Source organism: Terrapene carolina, unplaced genomic scaffold, assembly GCF_002925995.2.
Source record: "Terrapene carolina triunguis isolate 2854851 unplaced genomic scaffold, T_m_triunguis-2.0 Scaffold199, whole genome shotgun sequence".
Lineage (NCBI taxonomy): Eukaryota > Metazoa > Chordata > Testudines > Emydidae > Terrapene > Terrapene triunguis.
Genome location: NW_020664550.1, coordinates 1,914,699 through 1,936,902, shown reverse-complemented (window position 1 = coordinate 1,936,902; position 22,204 = coordinate 1,914,699). Strand labels below are relative to the sequence as shown.

At 48.7% G+C, this 22,204-nt stretch overlaps 1 protein-coding gene across 1 annotated transcript in view; it reads left to right on the top strand.

Annotated features, from left to right (window-relative positions):
• Positions 1-22,204, top strand: part of LOC113407155 (contactin-2) — a 46,158-nt gene that overhangs the window by 14,984 nt on the left and 8,970 nt on the right. The window contains exons 2-11 of the mRNA XM_026655258.1: positions 6,850-6,955; positions 12,520-12,664; positions 13,754-13,929; positions 14,746-14,841; positions 15,204-15,413; positions 18,032-18,131; positions 18,460-18,635; positions 19,625-19,761; positions 20,381-20,510; positions 21,645-21,795. Of these exons, the coding sequence (XP_026511043.1) occupies positions 6,898-6,955; positions 12,520-12,664; positions 13,754-13,929; positions 14,746-14,841; positions 15,204-15,413; positions 18,032-18,131; positions 18,460-18,635; positions 19,625-19,761; positions 20,381-20,510; positions 21,645-21,795 (1,379 nt within the window). The 5' untranslated portion in view covers positions 6,850-6,897. The remainder of the gene's footprint in view (positions 1-6,849; positions 6,956-12,519; positions 12,665-13,753; positions 13,930-14,745; positions 14,842-15,203; positions 15,414-18,031; positions 18,132-18,459; positions 18,636-19,624; positions 19,762-20,380; positions 20,511-21,644; positions 21,796-22,204) is intronic.

Below are 22,204 nucleotides of genomic sequence, written 5' to 3'. Positions count from 1 at the left end.
GGTGAGGCCAGCTGCCAAACCTGGATCTTGGTTTGGATTTTGGACACCTGACCATTAGAGGATATTCTGGTCTGGGGTGTAGAATTCATACTGGTCTCCTATGGGGTGTAGAATTCATACTGGTCTCCTTACGGAAGCAGGGACCAACTGCAAAACTTGGATCCAGTTTTGGATGCTGAATCTCACGAACTTCAGGAAAGTTTAAGTTTGGCATTTAGATCCAGTCCCATCTCTGCTCCTGAACATGGGCTGCCGTTATAACACTGGTTCTTGGGAAGAATGAACAAACAAATACATTATAATAAAATGAATTCAAATCCAAAACACTGAGAAAAAAAATGCACAAAATATTGCCTGGACTTTGCAAACCAAAGCCAAACAAAGGTCATGTTTGGGACCTTCCTGACTTCACCATCCTCCCTTTCAGCACTGTATGAACGCCTGGCTCCCTGTCCCAGCCATGGCAACAGAGTCAGGAATGCCCTTTTATTATGGGATGCTGCTGCTGTAGGAATGGTTACGTTTATGCCCAAATGCTCATCTTGTCACTTAACCATGGGGGATTAAGCTACACTCATTTAATAGATTGCACTCTGCCTGTGATGGCATCATAGTCTCCTCCTGTTAAAGCCCAGCTCCTCGCCGAAGGGTGGGAGCTGACAGATTGAGGCAGTGAGCACTGCTGAGGAGGTACAGCATTGCCTATGCTGGCAGCCCTAGGGGGCCACCGGGTAGCGCTGCTCCCACACACGTCAGAGTAAATCAGAGCAACTCTAGATGGGTACACATTAAAACTCTCAAGGAGCAGGGAGTGAAAGGTGGGGATGGGCTGGCTCATGAAATGCAAGGCAAGATGGGAGGCTGGAGGAGAGAGGCTGTGGGCTTTACTTCTCAATGGACATAGCTTGGTGCAAATGCACTGGTTTTCCAAGTGTATGTCAGGGGAAGGGGTGGCTGAGAACAGAGATTTTAATATACGTCTTTTGCAGGGGTAGGGAAGGACCAAACAGGCAGTCTGGATTTTTTTTTTTTTAAATCTGCCTGATTCCTGCTGTGAGTTCCAGGTGCATCCACATAGAATACAACTGCCATGCTACTGAATGCAACATGCAGACCACCCCTGCTATGCTGGCTGATTGTCCCCAGTGTATCCATGCTGAAAGTGCCTGGTGTATATACCCCAAGTACTTCATAATGGCCACTGAGGTCAACTGAATGTCAATGGTTAGTGATGGCACAGTGGATGAGGGCCTCCAGTGAAGGAGTTTAAAGATTTAATAGATGGTTCATTCCACATATGATACTGGCAGATCTGAGAAACAAGGTGGGCGAGGTAATATCTTTCAATGAAGTAACTTCTCTTGGTGGAAGGGACAAGCTTTCAAACTTCACACAGCTCTTCCTCAGATCTAGAGGAGGTAATAGAGTGTCACAGCTAACTACAAGCTGAGACAGACTTTAACATAGATTGTTTAGATCCCGAATAGGAAGTGTTCACAGGTTCTTGGAACTGAAGTAGCTGGTCACGGGTAACTAACCAGATGGGAGTGAAATCCGTCTGTGAAGGCAGTGTCACATCATCCTAACCTCCAACCCTCCAGCCCTTATCGAGTCACCAGTCATTTTCCCCACTGAAGCAGCGATTCCAGGTGAACGTGTTCACATATATGCGTCTGCATGCGCTCGTTCACCACAAGGAACCTCGGTGCCTTTTAGAGTGACTTCATCCACAGGATCAGCTCCCAGAGAAAGCACTCGTACTTAGGGGGGCTTGGAAGGCAGGGAGGCTCAGGGGACTTCTAAGTGTCTCACTCTAGCACCATAACGTCATTTCCATGATAATTGATCTTTCCCAGCTCCCAGGGGCTGCCTAGGAAAAACTTAATGCTTCAGCAGCTACATGTATGTGTGTTCAGACATGCACACCCTTCGTCCATTAATGAGGGCATCCATCAGTGGGCCTGACAGATCCCCTTTTAGTGCAACAGAAGGCTCTGGAGTGGTTGTCAAAACATCAGATAGAAATGGGGAAACAAGTCCCAGAGGCCCCTCTTCTAATTAGAGGTAGAGACAGGTCTGGGCTGGATCATCAGAGATCCAAAACTCTGCAGAAGCTCAGCTCCAAATGAAGTATTCAGAGCTCAGATCCACCTTTCTACAGTGGATTCAAAGCCCTGAACTTTGGGGAAGTTCAAAGGCAGGTCCAGCTCTGATCTTCTTGAGTCGGGCCCTACACCGAGCTGAATGGGAACATGGACTCCAGAATAGCCAGGGGAGGTTCTATTCCCATCTCTAATTGTAAGTAATGCAAACGTCACCATTTGCAGCAATCTCTCTGTCCATTCTGCAGCCTCTCCAAGTGTTGGCCATACCTCGGCCCCACCTTGAGCTCTTCCTATTGATCATGTTCCCATTTTTTCCAGACGTTTTCAGGGGGGCTAGCCCGGATGGGGCCCAACACGTGAGAAGTGCCCACTTCCGATGTACGCATGACTTGAATCTTGTTTTGAGACATGTACTTCCCCTTTCCAGATAAGACTCCTTGAGACGCTCAGTGCCAACGAGAACCATTTAAACAGGTTTTCTCCCTGCTAACCTCCTCCCGCACCCTGCAGTCCGAGCACGGATTTACACATAAACCAGATACTGAGATGGATTTTGGGGGAGACCAGATGGGTCAGCTCATCATAACATCAAGCAGATGCCAGCAGGTCAGCATTAACATCCCTCTGGAATCCTGAAGCAATGAAAATGTCACCGAACTGAGAGAAATGGTACAGTGAGCCCATAAATCCCACCCCAGCCCATTATTTCATAAACTGGACTTCAAATGGCATGACTCTGTTAGCTGATTACGTGGGTCTTGCTTCATGTCCCTGGGTCACTTTTCTTTGTTCTGGATGCAGGTCCATTCTGATTGTCCCCTGGACGTAGCGATAAAGGAGGAGAGAAAAGGCTGCGCGGTTAGATGTGACTGATCCCCTTTCTCTTCATCTGATGAAATAAACAGAGCTGGGTCTTTCCATTTCCACAGCTAGCTGCACTGGTACTAGCATTCTTGGGGAACTTTCAAGCATCACCGATGAAGCGTCTCTGCTGGGCCATAAGGAATGAATCCTATGGTTTGAAACACACAAGGGCACCGCCAACACTTGCAGCAGCAGAACTGTGAAGTCCTGTCTTGCAGGCAGTTAAGTGTCCTCAACTGGCCTTCTCCGTGCTAGTCTGCAGGGTAAATACACAATAGCAAAGCACATTTGTATGGTGCCTTTCCTCCTGAAGGAACCGTAAATACTTTACAGGCTGTATAATCAACGAAACATGATTCATCAAAACTCCGCTTATCCAAAACACCCAACATTTGAAACTTGTGAACATTCTTTACCCTGCAGCATTCACACTAGAAATCTGAATAAATGCTACACTCCCTTTACTAGTCAGATAAACAGGGGGCTGGTGCAAAGAGGCTTCTCATCCACCACTGTAATACAACCACTTCTGAGATGAAACGCAGCAGGTATTCTGCACCAATAACAAATTAATGAAGACTGGATTCAGTTGAATCCACAGAGGGGAACTGCTAGTTTGGCAGAATGGAATAACCTAGTTTGGGATTTAGCCAGGCAATCTTGCATAAAAAACGTTGTAAAGGAAAGAGCTACGAGAGAGAGAAAGAGAGAGAGATTTTGGAGGCGTGGAGGGCCTCCATTGATAAAGGGAGTTAAAAAGAAAAGATGATTTGAATAGTAGCAATCAGGGCATTGTGAAGCTGGGGGTGGGCTCTAGCTGCTGAGACTCGGCGTAAATTTAAACAAGCAGGATTGGGGTTCAAAATACAGTTAAGCGCCGCTTGATAAATACTTAAAGCCAGCTCACCTGTGATGAGATAGCTGCCTTGCTGGGAGACGGAGAAGAAAACACTAGGGGAAAGCTGGCACAAGTAAATATGCAGAGGGTTATTGAGACTCAACCCCTCTCCTTCTATGAGGAGAGCTCCTGCCCAGTCACGTACACTCGGAACTAGTGTTTGTTTAAGGCACCCAGGAAAGGCAGAACGAAATTTCCTTTCATTCGAATGCAGCATCTATATTTTATAAAGCAGAAAAATGTAAAGTGCAATTAAAATAAGAGAAGTGACAGATCAACAGATCTGCTCTCCACGTGTCATCAAGCCTTAACTGCTGACCAAATGCATCTTTTTACCCCAATAGGGAGGATGCCCCTGTGGATACAACAGGACAGCCCTAGCCCAGTGTTTCTCAGCCTTTTCAGATTGGAGATCTCTTATTCAAAATCAATATTTTTCATGACCTCCTTCCACATACTCTAACAGTAAGAGTAAAAAATGTATCAATGCGAAGCCTGGATAACTGATGTGTGTGTCTTGTGAGAGGCTAACAGAGAGTACTTGGCTTGTGCAGGAGTGAGATCTTCTTTGCTGTGCGTCGTAATAAAATCGCTGTCTCATGACCCCCCCCCCCCGATTGCCTTTTGAGACCCACCAGTTAAGTAACACTGGTCTACAGGACGCAGGAGAGTCACTTGTTGTTTTAATAATGACATGCGTTACCATAGCGCCTAAGAGTCCCAGTCATGGACCTGGACCCTACTGGGCTAGGCACTGTACAGACACAGAACAAAAGAGATGTTCCCTGCCCTAAGGAGCTTACGACAAGAGAGCACAGATTGATACAGACAGGTCAGTCGGGCAGTATAAGACTGGTCAGCAAGGGGGTCTCAGCACAACACTCGGGGCATGATTCTCTTTTAAAGGGAGTCCAAATTACACCATAAAAGTGGCCTAAAGCAGCTTTAATGTAAATTAGACTCAGCCTCTTAATCTCTCTGTGTCTCAATTCCCCACCTGTAAAATGGGGATAATGATACTTCCTTCTCACCCTTTGTCTGTCTTGTCTATTTTGACTCTAAGCTCTTTGGGGCAGGGACTGTCTCTTACTATGGGTATGTACAGCTCCTAGCAAACCATGGTGCTCTGGTCTTGGTTGGGGACTCTAGGCATCACCTTAATACAAATATACCACCACCATAAGCCCTGAAAAGTCACTACAGCTATGGGAGAGCAGGGTTCTCATCTGCTTCACGCATCATTAAAAGCAAAGGCCTGATCCAAACCCCCGTATCCAAGCTCCCCAGAACGCTGGGAAGGTTTAGATCTGGATCCAGTCTTCTCTCTCCTAAGCCCCAATAGTGTAGACTTTTGTTCCTGGTGAGGAAGTAAGAGGCAGAAAGAGTCCAAGAGGCTTTTCAAATCTCAGGTGTGCGGCATGAGATAGATCATCTTTCCACCTTGCAAATCAAGCATGCTGGATCTGGTGTCAGTGAGCAGAAATACATGTGGAACCAGCTCTGTATTCAGGCACGTGCATTTCAATTATTTATGATTTATCTAAGCCCCCACTGTCCTGGGCACTGGACAAGCATATAACATAGAACCTTGCCCAAAAGAACTTACACGCTAAGTTTAAGACGAGAGCCACAGGTGGGTACAGCAAACAGATGGTGTGGGGAGCACAAGGGAAAGGGATAGAGCGACGAACAGTGGCTAAGCAGTAATCACAGCATACCAGCTGCCTAGCCATTGACAAGTGGTTTCAATACTGGTTTATTGGGGATTCACTTTAAGAGGAGCACCCAAGAATACATGGCTAAGAAGCGAGCCCCTGAATGTCATTTTTTAAAAGTTGCTTTTGTTAAGAGAAAAAAAATTAGCTCAGTTTCGATTTTCTTGTTAAAGGGAAACGGCTGAGCTAGTCAAAGCTAGTCAGGTGGCAAATCTAGTTCAAAATGATGCACCAGCAGCAAGACTTTGCGATTGCCAGGTGTGTGCAGTGGGTGCGGCAGCAGTGGTCAGGGGAATGTTGCAGCAGGAGGTTCATAAGCTGCTGCAGGCTTTTTCGATCCCATGGAGAAGCTGGAAAAGATGGAACCCTCTTAGGGGATTAGCAAAACGGCTGCATCCACTAACCAACATCACTGCATCAGCAAATGCCCCAGTGCTCCCTTGTCTCTGGTTTTAACTACTCATAGGCTTCAGTGCAGAGAAATACAAAAAGATCAAGTAGGTTGCAGCGAAGCCTCCAAGAGGACTCCCCAAAATATCACCACTGAGCACAACAGCTGATCCTCTCCATCTCATAGTACACCCATCGCTATGATAACTGAGCAGGGCCATCCCACCTCGCCCAATGGGACACTGGAGGCAACTCTTGGGCTGATTCACACACCATGGGACAATGGGATGACAATGTGATTGGAAAAAGAGAATGCTTCGACTTTTTTTTGGTCTCCTTTGGCTCCTGTGCACCAGGAGGCAGGGGCAAGGGACAGCTTGATCATGAGATTAAGAAGAGAAACACAAAATCGAGAGGGGATCTGAACAGAAAATTTCAGGTTAGCAGCAGTGCCTGGAGGTAGAGGTGGTCAGAAGTTTTTTGTCAAAACTATTTTTTCAGTGAAAACATGGATTCTTACAGAACCAATTTTTACCAACTAAATTATTTTTTTGTCCAAAACCCCCAAACCTGAACATTTTTGCTTTTCAGTCTTTTGAGGAAAACCTGACTAATTTAAACAATTGTTTTGTGTTTGTAGAACTTGTATGTCTGGAGGGAAATGATTTTCCAACCCCTGCGAACTCCAGGGTCATGAGAGTGGGGGAAATGGTTCTTTGGGGTGTACTTCATCACCCAGTGGCACGCCCCTGAGAGGGAGCGCTCCACATCAGAGAGACAGCCAGTGGGGATTTCCCAGCTGGAAGGTAGGCTCTGTAACAGCTGGAACTGGACTGCCCAGCTGCTGCAAATAAATCCTCTTTTCTTTCTCTTGCAGGGTCCCCGTCCCTATTCCTCAATAAAGATAACTCCCACCCCGAGGCACATGATGGGAACTCTCACGGAGCTGGTTTTCATCTCATTAGCCATCATCACCTTTACGGGTAAGAGGGGGCATCTCAGCCTGGGAATACATGCCAGGCATTGGCACTGACTAACTACCAGATACACAGCGGCTGGGGAACCAGCTAGGTTGTTTGGATCCTCATCCAAAATGCCGAACGTGGAATTCTTTGGGGCACGTATTCACCTATTACATGGGGCACGTATTCACCTATTACATGGGGCACATATTCACTTATTCATGGCTCGCCTAGCATGAATCCTGTGTGTTCTACATGTGGCTTTAACATGGCTTGTGCATGTTTCTCATGTGGAGTTCATACAGCTCAGGAGCACGACTTTAGTGGCTAAGGTCCGATTGCACCAGTCAGAGAGAGGGAGGGAGGGAATGTGTGGCACATTGCAAACAGGCTGCTCTCTGTCTGAGGTCACTATCAATTAAATTCGTCCCTCTGCACCACTTATGTCCCACTTCAGCAAGTGGTTCTAGGATTTGTTTTGGCCCCCTGCACAGGGGTGAATTTCACCTCATCGGCAGATCACACTGTTGACACGGCCTCTCTCGCTGCTTTTCCAGGGACTCATTTTCCACCATCCCGTTTGCTGTTCATAACGAACCATTGCTGGATCTCAAGTCATTTCAGGCTGTGCTTTAAAGGGACGTCCTCTCAGCAGGGAGCCCTTTCCTTCAGACAGCTGAAAATTAGATAATGTCTTTGAGCTAATTCATCCTCCCAGGGAGAGGCTTCTCTGCTGTCCTTTATAAATATCTAATTACCTTTTAATGTTCTCTGGGTCCCTAGGGAGGGGAGGGGCGTGGCCTGGCCTAGATCAGGAGGCAATCAACCTGTTTGGAAATAGGTCTGACCAACTACGGTGGACACAGCAAGACAGGGCTGGGCCTCACCATTAACCAGCTGCATTTATGAGACTTGCTCGCCACTCAGGCTGAGTCCGTAAAGAATGAGTCACTAAAAAACTCAAAGGTCACTAGAAAATAGCCCCATAAACTTATGATGCAACCGATCTCAATAACCAAGTTTGAGAGGGGACTAGCACCTTGCGGTGAAACACCTCAAGTGGGCCAAGCAGGAGACTCAGGACTCCAGGGGTCCATTCCCAGCTCTGCCGCTGACTCCCTTGGGACCAGGGCAAGTCACTTCCCCTCTCTGTATATTGGTCAAATGAGGGTGATGACCTCCCGGGAGTGCTGAGAAGATTAAAAGCTTGTAACGTGCAGAGAAAATTATCTGATGAACAGTGTTACCAGAGTGCAAAATATTATTAAGGAAAGTCTAAAAATATCTCTGCTTCTCTTCACTGAGAAGAAGCCTTAGAAAACGCTTGAAGTCTGTTACTAACCACAGCTGTGTCCACTTGTTCCCACAAGAAAGCTTCTCTTTAAAAGTAACTGCTTTGGGTTTTGGTTTGGTTTTTTTGTCTGCCTGTTCGCATTTGCTATAAAACCAATTCGTTTCCCCTCAAGTGCCAGCCTTCAGGCTGGGGGCAATGCCATAAAGCAACGAATACAAGCGGTCTGTGCTTTATCATGGAATTGCTGCTGACGCAACTTTGAACTGGATAGCACGACTGCAGCATTGATGCTCTGCTCCTGTTCCCCCCTGTGCTGTGCGCAGGGCTAAAGAATCCAACCTCCCAGACAGCTAGTCTTTCCAGATTTGGCATTCAGCATATTCTGAGCAACAACAAGAAAAATCAAACGGGCAGAAATCAGCTGGCTCGGCAACACGGGGTGGGGCTGGTGCAGTCCCCTCCCCTGCTCACTGCAGTGGCAAAGGAGTTGAGACTATAGTTTTGTCTATTTTCATAATACATGATGTAGCTTTTTTGATATTGACAGAGGTCGCTATGCCCGTGGTGTGCTGTGGCTCAGAGAGTGAAATATTACAAGTCCTAAAACAGTGTCTGGAATCTTGGGTGCTCTAGTTTTCATTTTTTCTATTTATTCTGCCGTCTGATTTATTTCCTCAAGTGAGTTCCACTCTGCTCTGATGCAGCATTTAAGACACAGCTTTTCTTGCCCCATTTCACCTGCTGGATGGCCTAGGGCAGCAAGTTGAGAGGTCAAGTAAGGTAGCAGCTGTCCCATTTTTCATGGGACATTCCCAGTTTTGACTGGATCATCCTGCTTCCTGCAAATTAAGCGTGCAGGACATGAATGTGTTTCAAAATATCCTCAGGGCTCTTGAAAATGTGCAACTGGACATCATGACCTAGCAATGCAACCTCCTGCTGTTGCGACAAGATAACATTGTCCCAAAGGACAATGATTTACAAACGACAGGTCTAAGGTGGAGTGATGTGCCCAGGGTCCTACAACAGAGTCAACGTGGCTCAGGCAGGCTTAGAATTTTCTGTTCTTCTGGGCTCCCAGCCCTTCGCCCTAACCCATCTGGAATTTCAACGCCTTATTTTTTAACCTTGATCTGCTTGTGGTGCTGAACAAGTGAGATCTGGCCATTTCACCCAGACACCTGGGAATCATGGACACAAATTTGTCTGACCTTCTTGCACTGTTGACATATAGAAAATCAATGCCTGACAGCTGCAGTCCATAACCACCGCAGAGAAGGGCAGTAGAGGACAGCAGGAGTGTTTGGGTGGAATTAGAAGAAAAGATTAGCCAGGCTTGTCTTGTGTAGCATGGACACACGGAGCAATGCATTTGAGCATTAATACCATGGCTTTCGGGTGATAGATAAATAGAAATCATTTGCCATTCATTACTTATTAAGTTCTAATGACTTTAATGGAAATCTGGTTGCTTAGTTGTTACGCCTCAGTACATTTGCTTTTTACTATTGGAATGGATTAACACACAACAGTCTTATTAATTCTGCATTAAACCCTGATTACTTTATCCACTACTCAGCAGTGTTAAGATCAGCACAGAGCCAATTCTAGCTGAGACCAGCTCCGTGTGTCTGCTGCTGGCGTGGCCAGGAGGAGAGACTTTCACTTTCGGGAGGGGACTATTCCAGCAGCAAAGTGGGGGCATCTCCATAGATTTGGGGAAGGGGCTATGAAGCCCCACAATACCACTGCCCTGATTTCACCATCTATGGGCCAGTTTCTGAAACCAGTGGGGTTGCTACCAATGTGAGTAACGTGGGGGTCACAACCTGTCCTTGTGTGTTTGCCCACTGATACCCATGCACCACAAAGGGCCCGGTTTGAGTCCAGCTCCCTTGCAGCAGCACGTCGGTACTGAGGCTCCGTGGGGGGGACTCAGCTAATTGGTTAATGCCCAGGCACCAGTCAGCAGACACAGCAGTAAGCAGCCAGCTGTTCAGAGAGGACTTAGCCAATTAGCGAGTCGCTCTCCCCTATTGCCCCCATCCCTGTATGCCATGGCAGCCTGGACATCAAACAAGAACCCTATGAACCAAAGGGAAAGGGCGTCCAAGCCCAGACGACTCCTGCTGGGCCTTTCCCAGCTGGAATTCACTCTTGCATAAAACATCACACTTATCAGAGGCGCTTCATTGAAACAGTGGTCCCACGGCATCCCGCAGGGAAGGAGACAGACTGACGGCTGGCGAGATAGCATAGGATAGTTATTAATTCAAACACAAAGCCCTCAAGAGCTTCCGCCAATCACATTCAGGTGGCAGGGGTGGCCGAGCTCTCCCTGGCTTATCAGTTATGGGGCAGACGGGCTTCACAGTGAGGAGCTCGCTGTCCGTTTCAGCTGGTGGGTGACCGGGGGGGAGAGAAAATTGATGGTTATCTCACTAGCTGCTTTTGCTGTTACATATTTCAGGTTGATTTTTATTATTATTTATATGACCGGTTTTATTACGCATTCCTGGCGGGTGGCTCTGTCACTGTTTCCATTTGTCTTGATAACAAGGTTGAATTCCTCCGTCTCACTTATGACATAATACTTTGCGCTTTTCAGCCAAGGAGGGTAAGAGACATCACCTCCATTTTGCAGAAGGGGAAACTGAGGCACAGAGCAGTGACCTGACTTGCCCAGAGCTGGGCACAGAAAACAGGTCACCTGATTCCCAGTGCAACTCCCTGTCCAGTAGTCCACACTCAGTCTCTGAATATAGAAGTATTCATGAGACCTACCGTAAATCTAATAGAGAGGGCCCCTCCCCATCATGAAACAGAGAGGTGACGGAATGCAAGAGGGGGAAACCAGCAGAAATCAAGTCAGGTGGCATTTATGTAAAGGGAGCAAAGCAGGAAGCATCAGGTGCTGTCCCAAGAACCATTCCACAGGAAGGCAAACACCACTGCTACACCAGTAACCTATCACTAAACTTGCAAATCTCATGAAGCACCATGGGACAGATTTTTACAGGTGTTTGGGTGCCTAAAGATACAGAGAGGTGCCTAGGGGGGGTTTCAGAAGTGCCTACGTGCCTAACTCGCATTGATTTCAATAGGCCTCTATCTGCATCTGTAAAAAGCTTTACCTTTAAAAATCTGGCCCCTACCTTTGCTCAAAGAGCGTCCCTCTGAGATTTACTGTTTCTTACTCAAAAATGTCCAGTGTTTGATCAAGATCAGAAGTCAAAAAATACCCACACTATATTTCCACTGAGCAAATGGTTTAATTTTGATCTCACCTAGTTTTTTACACCAGGGTAATTTAAGTGGTAAAATCTACTCCTGATTTATGCTGCTGTAAGTGACATCAGAATCCGGCCCATTGGGTGTGAATGCTGCCAAGAAACTTAACACCCACCTCCTGCTGGCAAAACAGACCTAACAATTACTGTGTGTTTAGTGACTGCGGGGGTCACTTTGCATGGCAGATGGGAATGGCGGGTTTCAAGTTCCAGAAAGAGAGGAGATGATTTACCCAGTGCCCGAAAGTGAGTCAGAAGCAGAGCTGAGAATAGAATCCTGGTCCCCGATCTAACTCCTGCCAACGGTCCTGCTTACCTACTTCTCAGGCGGGTGTGTGTGTGTGGGGGGGGGGGTAATGTTCGTACAACAATATAAAGATGTTAAGTTGCCATCACAAAGCTGACATTGTCAGTGTCAGGGCCAAGAATAAAACTCAGGGGTTCCCAGCTCCTAGTCCTGTGGCCAGTCCACTGCTCCACGCTGCCTCTGCATTAGCCTGTCGTTACTGCTCTTTGCATGCTAATCTAACCGTGTTAACCATTTGTTGTTTCCTAAGTCATGCTGCCCACTCCCAAACGGCGCTGGCAGAGAGAGAGAGGAGCCTGTGCGAGACGATGCACACGCATATCAAAATACAACCATCCCAACTCTGGAGCTAAATTTGTTTGGGCCGTGCTGACTAGTGGCTGGGGTTTTTTAGGTTACAATGGCTTTTATTTTGCATGGCTCCCCTGCTATCAGGGGAGAGACTGGGAATCCAGAAATTAACGTTGTAGGAAAAGCCCAACATCTGGACCAGAGAGGAGCCTGAGATGCAAAGTTCTAACCCGGAGCTGAACTCTCCAAAGTCCAGAGGAGTTTGGTTGTGGGGTTTTGGTACAGGCCCCCTCTCTAGCCAGACTTGTCTCCCTTTTAAAAACTGTTTGACAAAAGCTTGTTCCACAACCCCTCCTGGAGGAGCTGAGCTCAGCAGGATTTCTCTCATGCTGCTCCCTTGCAGGGCGGTGCCTGGTACACGGTACCATAAGAAACTATGGGCCAATCTTTGAAGATCAACCAGTCAACACCCTCTTTCCTGAAGGCTCAACAGAAGAGAAGATAACTTTGGCTTGTCAAGCAAGAGCCAGCCCTCCTGCAACTTACAGGTGAGGTTACCTGCTCCCATTTGTCTGTCCTGTATCCCTAAATGCCAAGCTACTGCAGCGATGGGCGTTTATATATGCCTTAGGGAGACAGATTATAGAAACACCTACACAATTGCAGTGGGTTTGAACTACAGCAGAAGAGGAGCCTCCCATGTCTAGACCAGTACTAGCTGCCTCATTGTGCTGCGGGGTGTAGTTATGAAGAGCCCTGCAGGACCGGTTTTAGTACACGGAGTCTTGCACTGCTAAATCACTGGTTTGAATCCAGCCCAGGTTGGTAATGACTTCAAGTTGTTACCACCTGATGGCTGTTTGTAGCCACTATGTAGAATGAACTGGTGGCATTTTCTAATGGATGGTTGTTCGTATCACAGAAGTCCCCTCCACTGGCATTCTTAGCAGAGAGGGATAGAGTCAAGCTCTCTCAGCCGTGAAGGGTGACTGAGCCACTGCCCGGATCCTATCACCCTTCTAGGTCAGGATGGGGGCATGGTAGCAGGGCATCTTGCCCTGCAGCTGCCCATTACAAATTCCCCAGAGCTGCCCACCCAGCATTTTCCACCAGCATTACGTTCACACACCCTCATTTATTTAAAAGAAAAGCATGAAGATGGACAGGTGCTGCCTCTCCTGCCCTGCTGCGTGTTGTCCCAGCACATCCATCCTAAATCACTGTGGGCCTTTTAGGCTCAGTGTAACTCTAACCCAGTCAGCCACTCCAGCCACTCATGACACAGAAATACTCCATCCCACCAAAACCTACAGCTAAAATTCACTTGGGATCAGAGGGACAAAGGGCAGACACTATAGGCCTTTCTGAAATTCTGGGGCTTCTATTCTTCTTTCCTTCCCACAGCAGTAGAGGCAGCTGAGAGATAATCCACTGTGTTCCTATTGGCACCACCCTAGCATAGTAAATATTGACTTCATCTAGGACTAGATACAACTGACCTTCCAATGCACATCGTGGTGTGTGCCTCATACCAGGGGCTGGTCGGTATGCATTGGTATCAGCCGGATGTGAACATGCAGCTTTGATCATTGGTTCCTCCTCTCTCCCCCCCGACTCCTCTACTGCGTTCTGGGCAGGTGGAAGATGAATGGCACAGAAATGAAGATGGAGCCGGATACCCGTTACAGGCTGGTTGGGGGCAACTTGGAGATAAGCAATCCAGTCAAAGCCAAGGATGCTGGGTCTTACCAGTGTCTGGCATCTAACCCCATGGGCACGGTCGTGAGCCGAGAAGCCTACGTCCGCTTTGGCTGTAAGTCACCTGTTCATCTCCACAGTGCAAATGGAACGCAGCTGCAATAGCACAGGGGGTAAATCAAATCTCCCACTGTTAACACAGGAAGATAAGGGAGACGTTTCCATAGCCCCCCGTTGTTAGTGGGTTGGATGCAAAAGGCTTCCATGCCTGTCTTTCTACCCCCTTTTCCTTTTCAAGATACGTTCATCCAGTGCCATGAGGGCAGCCAACACAAGGGCCATTTATGCCTCTGTTGGGACTAGTAAAATATGCATGAACTTCCACCTTTGCCTTTTCGGTGCTAGAAATCACATGGTACCTAATATCATCTCCTCGATTAAATCTTATAGAGCCTTCCACTAATGGGAAAGGACCAGGCCAAGCTTGGTGGTGCAGTGAATTCAATGCACTACAAGGAAAGGGGTGTCGGGAACGGTCTTTGGACCTCCATCTGCAAAGCCAATGGAAATCCAGGTGTATTGCTGAAGAGATGAATGCATGGGCCTGGAGGGGGCTGGGAAGGAGTTGCATCATTCTCCAGTGCCTCCTGCTGGCCAGCCTATGGGGCAGTGCTGGCTGCGTTCTTGCAAAGACAGCTAATGATCCTGGCTCCCTGCAGGCGGTAGTCGCTGGGTGAGCAACACGCCGCACTGCCCTGCCGCAGTGCATTTCTCCCCCTTTAATTCCCTTGGAAATGACATGAGCAATGCTCACTCCAGAACCGCACAACACGCCTCCCGCTGGGGCACGACAAAACCTGATTCCAATGAAACGTATCCCCTCTGCAGCTGCAATGGCTGTTCACCTGCTGGTTTCACTGTGCATGTTTAGTTTTGCAGGAATTCTCCACAGAAGAGCGAGACCCCGTGAAGATTACAGAGGGCTGGGGGTCGATGTTCACCTGCAGCCCCCCTCCACATTACCCAGGTAATGCACTAGAGCAAAGGGGATGTCACAAGTAACAGTGGTTTGAGGGATTGCAGGTGATGTGTGAAATGGCCTCATGCGGCGAAACAGGACCAGACCATAGGTCTGGCCCTTTCTTGCTGAGCCTTTGGGAATTCTAGAGGAGCCAATTTTCAAGAGTTACTTTTGAAGTCAAGTCCTGCGAATCAAAGGAGTCACGTGATAGGGCTAGTGACCTGGAGAAGCTAAACACCATCCATAGAGCAACTTAGGGTCAGGCTTGTGTCAGCTTGGGAAGTAACCTTCTTGGTTCAGCCTGCTCTGGAGGTGGTCCAGGTGAGCCAGCATTTCTCACACTTCACCCTCAACTCTTTCCCACGCAGGCCTGTCCTATCGATGGCTCCTGAATGAGTTTCCCAACTTCATCCCAGCAGATGGAAGGCGCTTTGTCTCCCAGATGACAGGAAACCTTTACATTGCCAAGACAGAGGCGTCGGACCTGGGCAACTACTCCTGCTTTGCCACAAGCCACATCGACTTCATCACGAAGAGTGTCTTCAGCAAGTTTGCCGGACTCACCCTTATTGCAGAGGGTCAGTACTCTAGGGCTACTGAGTGGGAACGTGGTGCCCCCTAGAAGCTGATTCTTATAGAGAGAGGGAACAGCTCTCCAAGATAAAGTAGGAAAGAGGGGGACTGGATGGCTCAAGCCTTTCCTCTCTGGGTCTCTGGTTCAAATCCTGGCCCAGTCAGTGGTTACGGATGGTTATTGCAATCTGCTGCTCAGTGGCCTCTCAGAAATGCATTTAGTGGGTCTCAAGTTGGTTGCTGGCACACAAAAGCACCACCACGGTGGCACTACCTTGCAGTCCCAACAGAGAGGCCAAGGAGCCAACAGTCATGGCACCTGAGAACCTCTCATTTATTGCAGTTATAGGAGCGGGAGACTCTTCCCTGCAGCCCACAACACCTGCTGACCCTGGCTGCCTCCACCTCCAACACCACCAAGGGGGGAGGGATAGCTCAGTGGTTTGAGCATTGGCCTGCTAAACCCAGGGTTGTGAGTTCAGTCCTTGAGGGGACCATTTAGGGAACTGGGGTAAAGATCTGTCTGGGGATTGGTCTTGCTTTGAGCAGGGAGTTGGACTAGATGACCTCCTGAGGTCCCTTCCAACCCTGATATTCTATGATTCTCCCAGGTAGCAATGGGGGTTGGTCTGCAAGGGGCCTTCTCATGGGTCATGCACAATTGCAGCTGCTCAAAGGACTGCCAGGGCTACTCCCCCCCACCCACACCTCTCTGGTACCACTCACTGCCCCGAAAGAGGGGACGCGGACGTGAAACCCTGACTTCACACATGCTCGCAGGACTGGCTTAGCTGCACATGGGGGAATTAGCTGCACCGCACCAGAGGGTTTTATACCAAACACGCGGACAGTGTGACAAACCTCCCACAATGTAGCAGGAGGACAGACACATTAAAAGGCATAAATGAGAAAGAAAAAGAGGTTTGAGAACAGATGGAGATTCGAGGAGGAGATACAGGGAGGCTGTGCCAGGTGGCAAGAGCTGCAGCGGAGGAGGCTCTCTGCCCAGCCATGGTGAGGCTATGTGCAGTTACAGAGCAGGAGCTAACCAAGGTGAAGGAGCAGGATAGGAAGTAAAGAGCCACAGGTGCCCTGTGGCTGATTGGAACAAGTCCAGAGGGAAGTCTTAAAAATCAAGGACAACAGTTTTAAGCTGGATCCAGAAATGAATGGGGAGCCAGTGTAGGATACGCTGCAGAATCCTGTAGGTGGTTTCACAGTGACTACAATTGTCATTCCCACACGCACTGGCACTTGTGGTTGTCACAGAAACAAGGTCTTTGGCTCAAGATTCAATGGGGACAATTTTATGGCTTGATCCAAAGCCTATTGAAGCCAATGTGCTTTGGATCAGGCCTTTAGTTTGCTTAAACAGCTGGAGATCTTGGGGAAGAGAAAGTGGAAGGAGAGAGTCTCTGGAATTGGAACATTTCCCCTGGAAAACGCTTACCATCTGCAGGGATTTGGGCGATGGTAGGAAAGTTCCAGGATGTCGTTTCTTTTCAGAACAGATTTAAGGCTCCCATTTTACGTAAAAAGCAAAATTACCAAACTACCTAAAGATACAAAACAAACTGCACGAGATCCACAGTGAAAAGTGCGAGCCACTGAGATCGCCAGCTGCAGTGTTTCATCATTAAGAATTTAGGAGTCTCGCATAGGGTGAGAAGAGCTCATCCTGTTTCCCTGAGCAGGATGCATCCGTAGGGATTGGGCTATACTTTAGAAGCAATCAGAGATGGAAGATGGTGCAGAACGCAGCAGCTTACTGACTTAACGGAGTGATCGCTGAGTGCATATGACACCAGTGCTCCTGGATCCGCCCTGGCTGCCCATTGATCTCCGAGTGGAGTTTAAGGTGTTGGTTATGACCTATAACACCTTAAATGGCTGGGACCAGCCTACTTGAGGGACCACCTCTCTCCCCATGCCGCATTACCACAGCTCAGTCAGCAGGGTGCCGAAGCTGGTCCCCCTCATTATAAAAGAGAGGGGGCAGCTGGCAGGGTGTTCTCTGTGAAGGCTTTGGGACTCTGGAACTTGACAACATCCCTCCTCCCGCCCCCAAGGAGGAGCTGAATTTGGTGACCTTGTGGGCAGGCTGCAAAGGACATCTATTTGCAAGGGGTTTTGCAGGGGGCTGAGGGTATGTATCCCATAATGAGGAGCGGATCTCTGGAGCTGTCCGGCTGACTGAGTTCCTGTTGGAATGATTATTTTAATGCTTCTGGGATTTCACTGAATTGTGCGATTAACCAACATGTCGGGGCACCTAGCCCCTGGGATAGGTGTCTTTTTATCATTTTAAATCTAAATAAATACAATTACCCCTGTTTCACAAGTGGGAAATTGAGGCACAGAGAAGTTAAGTGACTCGCCCAGCATCATGCACCGAATCGGTGGCGAAGGCAAGAATAGAACGCAGGGCTCTGCTTTAACGACTAGACAATGCTCGAGCAGGCTCTGGATGATAGCTGGAAGGCAGCGCAGCCGCTGATGTCTTTGAGACTTAAATATGTGGTTTTAGGAGGTGAATCCTTGCAGGGGCCTTTGCCTTTTAATGCTTTTTGTGTACAGTTCTGAAAGGCCTGCAACCTCCTTACCAGTGTTTTTCTTTCAGCAGATGCCAGACAGTATGCACCCAGCATTAAAGCCAAGTTTCCTGCCGACACCTACGCCCTGGCTGGGCAGCTGGTGACTCTGGAGTGTTTCGCATTTGGAAAGTGAGTATTCTTGGGTCCATTTTGTTCCACCCTTTGGGGGTGGCAGCAGCACTGGAAGAGAGTCACAGACCCTCGGGCCTTCATAATGATGGGTAGAAAGAACAGCCTCGCTGCTTTAATTCCCAATGCAGAGTAGGGTGAGGGACCAAGCCACCATTTCAAAAGGTGGAGACTCAGACTCTTTGTCCTGGCCGCTATGCTGAAGGTGCGGGGGGTAGCTGTGGAAGGCAATTGCGCTGCACTGTAGTTTGTGGCACTGGATTGGATTATATGTTGCACTGCGCATTAGGCCCTGCAGTTTTGCTTCACTGCGTTTGCTTTTACATAGCCCCGTCCCTCAGATAAAGTGGCGAAAGGTGGACAGCTCGCAGCCCTCCAAGTGGATCTCCAATGAGCCCCTCCTGCAGATCCAAAACGTTGACTTTGAAGACGAAGGCACTTATGAGTGTGAGGCTGAAAATGCTAAGGGAAGAGACACCTACCAGGGCCGCATTATTATTCAGGGTAAGGCCCTTAAACAGGTCCCTTCCCAAAGCACAAGGAGCCCCAGGCAGTGAGCTGAGCCCTGGGGAGGGAACTGGTCGCATCTGAACCAGCCCTAATCAAATCCACAACAGAACCCTACTAAACACATGCCCAGGTTTCTGCTTTTTCCTTTCTTTCAAACACATTAGGGATGAATGAAAACCTACAAAAGAGTTATCCCTGGAGCAATTAATAAAGAGGTGAGATAACAGAGCTAGAACCCCAGTTGGGAGTATCAGACGCTCCCAAGGCATAGGGGTATTTGTATCCAGGGTCACAGATTGGATCCACTCTACAGGTCTGACAGAGCTATAATCATGACCCAAATCCTCCAATCCAGATCCAGCCTTCCCCACAGCTCAGTGCTGATTGGATTTAGGGCTCCATTTCATTTCTAGAGAGAGAAGTCACCAGGTTCTTCCTCATATCTGGACTTTCCCATAATGCGGTAGGTCTAGTCTGGATGCAGGGTTGTGGGCTGGGGGACCCACAGGCTACAGCTACGCTAGGAGTTACGGGTGTGATTCCTCTGCTCATGCACACACGCTCACGCCAGCTCAACACAGGAGTGTAGCCGAGGTAGCACGGTTAGTGGCAGCCAAGGCATGGCTGAGCCATGCCGAGTACATAACCACCAGTTTTGGGCGGGTTCGTACTCGGCACAGCCTCCACTCCTGCTACCCGTGCTACCGTGGCTATGCTGCTATTTATACTGGCATTAGCTCGACGAGAGTTTACACGAGTGCGTGGACGTATGTAGGGGGATCACAGCCCTCGCTCATACTGTAGATGCAGCCAGTGAGAAGAATCGGCCTGGCCTCTGCACACAGGAAGCAAAGGCTACTGCTATGGGGTAACGTGCTGTGATAAATCACTCCGCTTCCATGCCAGTGCCACCTTGTGGGCCTGGCATGAGCCGCCTCCCATCTGATCTTCCTGGCTCCTACATCGCTCTTGCTCCTTTGCAGCTCAGCCGGAGTGGTTGAAGGTGATCACAGACACGGAAGCAGACATTGGCTCTGACTTACGCTGGAGCTGTGCAGCAGCTGGCAAGCCACGGCCTCTGACCAGATGGCTCCGGAATGGGCAGCCGTTAACCTCTCAGGTACCACAGCCCTTGCTTGGAACAGTGAAGGCTGCACCTCTACCCGCGCCCATGTCCCTGACCTGCAATAGACCCTACCGTTCCAGTCCTAGAACCCCGTGTAGTTCTGCCAGTTCACCTCAGTCCTCACCTGTAACATCCCCTCCTCTTTCGGTTCCATGACCCTGCCCAGCAGTCTGCCAACTGCACTGATATGGGTGGTAGTTTTACCCTCCCTCCCCACCCCCACAAGGGAAGTTGCTGAGACTGCCAAGCTCATTTCATATGTTTATTCCCATCATGCCATTCTCCAGTCACTCTCCACTGTTACCAGCAGCCCTGGGACCTTACACCCAGTCCTCGGGCCAGGAAAGCCTCCCCAGAGAGTGGTGCTTACCTCAGACCAGTCAATGATCAGTCAGTACATACCTACACACTTCACTGCACTGGCACTCAGCTACCACAGTGGTGAGAGCCCTGTAAATGCTTGGCTAGGAAGGCATTTGATAGACAGAAAAACAATACAAACTTTGGAACAAGCTGGCATAGGAGCGGAAATGAAACTTGGCTCTGAACAACTGGGTCTTGAGTCTCCTTTTCTTTGTTCCCATCTAATCCGCTGCTCTTCCTGTTTGCACAGAACCGCATCGAAGTGAGCAGCGGAGAGCTGAGACTTTCCAAGCTAGCCCTGGAAGACTCTGGCATGTATCAGTGTGTAGCTGAGAACAAACACGGCACAGTGTATGCAAGTGCTGAATTAACAGTGCAAGGTAACTCATCATTTTCCCAAGGGTCCCAGGTTTCCAAGGACTACCTAGACACTGCAGTGTTGTAGATATAATCCTAATATATTTACGCTACCTTTTTCATCTCAGTCCTCCAAGCATACGAGAACCACTTACCCACCACAAAAATGCAGCACCTCTGGGATAGGGCACATCAACTACTACATCAATTACATTTTTGGGTAAATGTAGTACTCCTAAAAGATAGACAGTTCTGGAGAATTAACTGCTCTATTTAGCCTCAGAACAGGTACTGCACAGACTGCAGCACCTCAATTCTCCCCCCACTACACCATTTTCCCTTGACCTAGGAACTGGGGCTGAGAAAATAGGTCAGTATCCATGATCCAGTCAGTCCGTTGTGGCTGGCAGCAAAGGGGAACTGGGCAGATCCAAAACTCATTTTACAGAAACAGTTATCACCTGATAATGTCTTTGTGTTGGTACCAGCCTGAGCTGGATTTGAACCATCAGCTTAGAAGCGAAATGCTCTAAGCAGCAGCTGTTTAACAGCAAGTAAAGCAGAATTTCGTATTCAGTTGAAAGGGGAAATTTTAGGGGACATTATGTATTTACACCAATTGGAATTTGCTCAGGACACGGAAGCGAACATCCCCATCCTCTTTGAAATTGGCTGGTTTTGTGTCTCAGCAAAGACCTTGCAATCATTAAGGTCATATCCCCAGGGCCGGCTCCAGGCACCAGTTTAACAAGCAGGTGCTTGGGGCGGCCAAGGGAGAGGGGCGGCACCTGCGGCAATTCGGGGGCGGCAGGTCCCTCACTCCCTCTGGGAGCGAAGGACCTGCTGCTGAACTGCCGCCGCCGATCGCGGCTTTTTTTTTTTGCTTGGGGCGGCAGAAATGCTGGAGCCGGCCCTGAATATCCCCGTCGCCAAGTGTGATACATCAGAATCAGGTAGCACCTCTCCTGGTTGATGATGGAACAGCCAACACAATCCAGCAGTCACTGAGCAGTGAAGGTATTGCTCATCCATCATGCTATTGTTATACTTCTATCATCATGCAGTTTGTTGACAAACCAGAATCCAGTTACGCTGCAGCTTTACCATGCTCATAGTTCAGTATTTGAGAAGATCCCTTAATCCTCTTTTCTTCTTAGCCTTAGCGCCAGATTTTCGGCTAAACCCCGTGAAGCGGTTGATACCAGCAGCCCGAGGTGGGGAGGTCATCATCCCGTGCCAGCCAAGAGCAGCACCAAAGTCCATTGTGCTCTGGACCAAAGGAACTGAACTCCTGATCAACAGTAGCAGGTACTAGCACGAAATCTGCTTCTAGCTAGGAACAACAGCAGCTAAAAACATGTCTTCCTTGCAGAAGACCACTCAGCTGTTAATTGGTGGCCCTCTAGTTAGCACCCTTGACTATCATGCAAGACCTGGGTCCATTTATTAGACCCTGAGAATGTGATAACCTTTTGTATTGTTCTGCAGCAAGCCCTCTGGCAGATCTAGGAACTACATGCATTAGGGCCTTCCTCAGCCAGATGGAGGGCCTTGGGGGATGGGAGGAACAAACTGCAGGAAAGAAATGGAGGGTGAACAAAACCCTCTGAAAAAGTGCCCCTCCTTGTCACGGGGCGCACTCACCGCTCGCAGCGCCTCCTGCTGGCTGTTCTGGGAATTAGCTCTGCCGGTTTTGCATTCTCCCTCCAGTGGCGTC